Source organism: Pollachius pollachius, assembly GCF_949987615.1.
Source record: "Pollachius pollachius genome assembly, chromosome: 14".
NCBI lineage: Eukaryota > Metazoa > Chordata > Actinopteri > Gadiformes > Gadidae > Pollachius > Pollachius pollachius.
In genome coordinates, this window is record NC_136947.1 from 8,197,218 (window position 1) to 8,202,217 (window position 5,000).

A 5,000-nucleotide genomic window follows, 5' to 3' on the forward strand; every position below is an offset into this window, starting at 1 on the left:
ATTGTTTTGTGAGATGGTTAGTTCCTTTAGAAGGAGCAGGTTAATGGCAGATAACATCCTGGCCTTCCCCAGACATGTCCATATGTTTAGTCGACGAAAGTTGAGACTGATTGTGTTAAATATAATATAATAGCTTTTCCTTTTTGGCTTTGCCTTATTTAGGAGTAATGGTAGTCTTCGTACAATAACAAAAACCTAACGATCAATTCATCGACTAAATGGAAAATGGACATTGAGGATACTCTTGTGTATGGTGCTGGATATGTCTAAGATAGTATGGTTAAACTATGGATCGGTCTAATCTCAGGAACATGGCTTCTAATTGCGTTCTGGGAAACAAACCCCAAAACACAATGACCTACTTGCTGAACTGATTGGATTCCAGAGGTTTTTCTTCCAGGGCGATATCCAATCGATAGTCAAGTCTTGGTTGATAGAGAGGGATTCAACTCAAGTGGAAACGTTTACAAATAAAAAGGAGTTGTCTTTACATGCACGCAGATATGAAACATTATTTTTGTTATTGGATTATTATTTGACTTGCCAAATGCCAGTTGTACTTTTATATCATAGGCCTGAACAACCATTAATCTCAAAACCTATTTGTCAGTTGTTTTTTGAATTATGTACACACCACTGATTCGGATGGGACAATGTAACCTGAATATCAACTATTTTTTTAATCAACTGATGAATTTAGTTAAGCCTGAAAAGGTTTATGAATGAATCTTTCAAAATACTTTTAATACTCATTCCGTACTGTTTTAAACCATAATGAAGAAGGAATTTGGTTTTCATGTTTTAGCAATAATATGGTGTGAATTTGTACTAGACTGGAAATACTCATTGTTCCAGCCAGTGCCCATTTCTAAAGCATACTTGCTTTGACTTACATGTATCTTGTATTTGTACAGTAGAATAAAAGTGTAGTAACAAGGTTTTGCTTCTCCTGTGTGCACAGTTTGTTCTGTATAAAGTAACTTTACATAGGGAAACGCTAATAATGCTTTGGGATTTCTCCTTCTGTTCTTGCTTAGTGGGATGAGTTATGGTCTTACTACAATAATGGATAGCAACAAACATTTGAATCATATTTCCTAGTTTGATTGAATTTATTTACTTTAGATTCACTCTGATAACATGATTCTCATGAAATCTCAAAATGTACAGTACAGGTAGTAATCTATTTATTCTGAAAGGATTACACAAAATACTTGATGCACTTCTACAACACCTCAAAGAACAACACTACCTTTTCAAATAAACTACTGGTTATAGATTATCTTAAACCAAATAATTTAAATAACGTGTGTTTAAGCACTTTAATCAATCGTTTGTACTCCTAATCCACCAGTTATTAAATATGAGTTAAAATAAACTTCTAATTTAATTAACTGATATGAATACATATGCTTTTGAAAAACTAATACATATCATGCTTTCACTCTTCTAAATAAATCGACTTTGAATCAGTCTTTCAGCCTTAATAAGTTCATTGGTGACTTCACTGCATCAGCTGATATTAAAATATCAGAGCAGTAATACCTTTAATTATCCAGTGCCTCATGAACTCAATCCATGTTCCATGCTGGTAAAAACACAAACATTTAATAGCTTGATTCCCCACTGAGGTCTGTTGTCACACCCAATTCTTCAGAAACAGACGTTTTCAGTGTGAAAATCTGGACAAAACTCAGTTAAACGTTATATATCTCTGTGAAAAGCAATCTGTTCAAATACAGATGACTAAATAAACCGATGACATCTTGTTCATTCATTTAACTATTCACTTCTGCTGAGCTCGTATAGGCAGAGCGCTTACTTTCAAACGACTGCAGATTTACAGCCTTCAACAACTCAAGGTAATACAATGTTTGTATGTTTGAAATCAATCATTGTAAAATGAAACCGGAATGAAAATGTGTTTTCAAGACCATTTTCAATGTTTCTTTCAATACCCAAACAAGCTAATATCGGTTGATCGCTAAAATGACATTTACAGCATCAGTTTCCTTGATGGCCAACGGAAATCAAATTAGTAAGTTAACAAAACAATATAACACTTTTAGTTGTTCTTTAACAATATAGTACCGTAGTTATGATTAAAATTCCTCCTCAGTTCTGCCAGATTATACAGCCGATGTGACGCTTCAAACGGAAATAGACAACCGGTCGACCGGCCTGTCCCTCATCTCGCGGTGTTGTGCGTTACAGTGGAATGAACCGTCATATGCAGCGAACGCACGGTAACAACACGCACTTCAAATAGCCTTCGATCTAGAAATGCTCCCACCTAAGACTACCAGGGGTTGTGATACCGAAACCGACTCTGCTGGTCTCCCCGTCCCCTCCGGGCCTACTGGTCGCCGTGGTGCTTCTTACCGAACTGAAGGGTGACGGGGTTCCCTACGGGGGTGTAGTCATAGGTCTGGGCCACCACCCTGGTCTTGTAGCTCTGCTGGCCACCCTCCACCCTCTGCACCTCGGAGCAGTAGGAGGGCTGGACCTCCAGATGGGCGTGGCTCACCTGGATGGGGACGTCTCTCGCCGGGCCCCGGGGCCCGACGGAGGAGGAGAAGAGGCCGCCGGGAAGGTGGTCCCGGAAGCGGCTGAAGAATCCGGCCCGCTGCCTTGGGGCGGCGGCGGCGAGGGGACGTCCCACGTTGAGCAGCACGGGCTGGCCCACAGCCGAGCCCCCGATCTCCCGCTGAAGCACGGCGATCTCACAGGGCTTCTCCGCGGGGAGGCGGGGGGAGGAGGAGCCGTAGCTCTCGCCCTCCCGCGGGACGTAGTCTTCCAGGTCCTCCAGGGTCAGCGCGCGCCCGTCCCGGGACAGGATCTTAGGCTCTCTGATTGGCTCGTGGTCATCTCCGTCGTCGCTGTCGGGTTCGACGATGATGGTCTCCTGGTCGTCCGTGTCCTCGTCATCGATCTCCTCCCCGGCCGCGCCGTGGGAGACGGAGGACACCTCGGAGGCCCCGCCGCCGGGGGTCCGGGGGGAGGCGGGCCCGGGGAGGAGGGCGGCGTGCCCTGGGGCGTCCTCCTCCGCCAGCTGCTCCACCAGCTTGTTGTTGGAGTTGTTGGCGTTGGGGTTCTCCGGGGGGGAGCGCCTAGGTCGGGCCCCCAGGCCCATCACGGATCCACCCCCCACGGAGCGCTCGGAGCCCGCCGGCGAGACCCCCCTCCGGCGGGAGAGGCGGGGGGACTTGTTGACCTTGTACTCGATGGTCTCCTCCACCTCCACCCAGCGGGGCTTGCGCTGCTGCTCCGCCGCCCGGGCCTCGCCGCCCTGGGGCTCCGTCACGTAGAGGGTGGGGATGGTGGTCTTCCTGGCGGGGGGCATCCGCCGGTGCCGGGACGCGGCAGGCTCCGGGGTGGAGGTCTCGGAGCGGAAGGTGGCGGTGGCGGAGAAGCCGGGCGACTTGTGGCGCTTCATGCGCGTGTTCTTCACCACGGTGGTGATGATCTCCTCGCTGGGGGGGGGGGGGGGGGGGGGGGGGGACAGACGTCAGAGCTCCCCTCTCAGTGAGGCGGGGCGGGGGGGCTGCATGCTTGTGAGGTTGTCACCTCGCTGTTAGCAGCACACGCGGAGCTAGCACTCATGCCTGTGGAAGGGCTCAACGCTGGGAGAGAAGGGGTTAATCTGGTAGGACCACATGAATTAAAACCATAAATCCTTGGGGCTAATGGCCCCTCGGAGCCATCAGAGACCACCGGGCAAGGATCTGACGCGCGAGTCCCAGTTAGAGATGCTGTGTGATTCTATATTTATATACGTATTCATTTAAGGCAGTTTGTTATCCTTTCATTATATACTTAGTGGACTGCGCTTCATACTCAAGCTACACACATCACATGACCATGCACACATAATGCCACAACGCAGGAGGAAACACAGACGCACAACACACCAGGCATTTACACATGTATCGTACACTGTGTGTGCAATACACGTCTGTTCACTACGTAGTTGCATAATATATTGAATTCATGTGGTTGGAAATGTTATCTTTGTTAAGTGACCAGACAGCATACGCACAATAAGTGTCAAGACATGTCAAAAACACGGTGCGCTCCGTGCAGACGTCTCCGTCGCTCTATGTCACTTACATGATGATGGTTTTCTTTGGTATTTTAGTCTCCTGCTCAGTCACTATGGGTACAAGGCATAATGGGGGTGGTGTGAGGGTCGAACGCGAGTAGTATGAACATCAACACGTTCCACTCACTATGAAATCTACGGCACAAACAACGGATCCATCTTGCGAGTGCAAATCCACATGGAACGTCCACTGTCTACGGGTTCTAGGTCTAGGCTTGACAGAGAGACTAGAATGGGGAAGCAGTGAGTTATGGAGCTCGCGGCCGAGGTCCCATACCTTCGATGGTGACGCCCTGGTTGGCAGAGCGAGACGCCACACACGGGAGGACCAGGTCAGCGGCACACCTGGCGTGGCCCAGACGATTGGACAACTGCCACACGAGGAAAACATCCCACTCGTTTTAGGTTTCCAACCGCAACTAGGTGTTTCTTTCATTAATCAATGGCAACAAGGGCAAGTCTCTCATATGGTATTTATGAGGAGCATCCTGGTTCAAATCAATTAAATTAACCTTTACTTCAGTTGTGCGGCGCTTAATCACAGGTACAGTCTTAAAGGGCTTAAAAGGCCATATATTTACGACCCCCCCACTGGGATTTAGGTGCTGGTGATGGGGGGCCGTCGTACCTCACACTCGTAGTGCCCGAGGTCCCTCTCCGTGGGGCCCTTGATGACCAGGACCAGCACCCCGCTGCGAGGCTCGCTGTAGGTCTGGTACTTCTCTTGGTCCGTCAGCAGCCGGCCCTCCTTGAACCACCTTGGACACAGAACCGTGGGGCCACGCACGCGATCAGCTCAGGAGGTAGAGCGGGGGGAGGCTTTAGGTCACTCATCGACAGTCTGATTTGTGGGACGGCCGATGTACACACCTGATCTTGGGGGTGGGGGCGCTCTGGA

General features: G+C 48.5%; 2 protein-coding genes across 5 annotated transcripts in view; one reads left to right on the forward strand and one right to left on the reverse strand.

Moving 5' to 3' along the window:
* Nucleotides 1-932, forward strand: part of guk1a (guanylate kinase 1a) — a 10,376-nt gene extending 9,444 nt beyond the window's left edge. For all 4 annotated transcript variants that reach the window (XM_079751522.1, XM_079751523.1, XM_079751521.1 and 1 more), the window contains exon 7: nucleotides 1-932. This exon is cut by the window's left edge and continues 356 nt beyond it. The gene's annotated coding sequence lies outside the window, so the exon portion shown is untranslated.
* A 1,424-nt stretch (nucleotides 933-2,356) lies between these two features.
* Nucleotides 2,357-5,000, reverse strand: part of obscnb (obscurin, cytoskeletal calmodulin and titin-interacting RhoGEF b) — a gene marked incomplete at both ends in the record, with an annotated part of 61,942 nt that continues 59,298 nt past the window's right edge. Inside the window, 5 exons of the mRNA XM_079751687.1 lie at nucleotides 2,357-3,473; nucleotides 4,111-4,153; nucleotides 4,380-4,473; nucleotides 4,731-4,860; nucleotides 4,973-5,000. The exon at nucleotides 4,973-5,000 is cut by the window's right edge and continues 75 nt beyond it. Of these exons, the coding sequence (XP_079607813.1) occupies nucleotides 2,357-3,473; nucleotides 4,111-4,153; nucleotides 4,380-4,473; nucleotides 4,731-4,860; nucleotides 4,973-5,000 (1,412 nt within the window). The remainder of the gene's footprint in view (nucleotides 3,474-4,110; nucleotides 4,154-4,379; nucleotides 4,474-4,730; nucleotides 4,861-4,972) is intronic.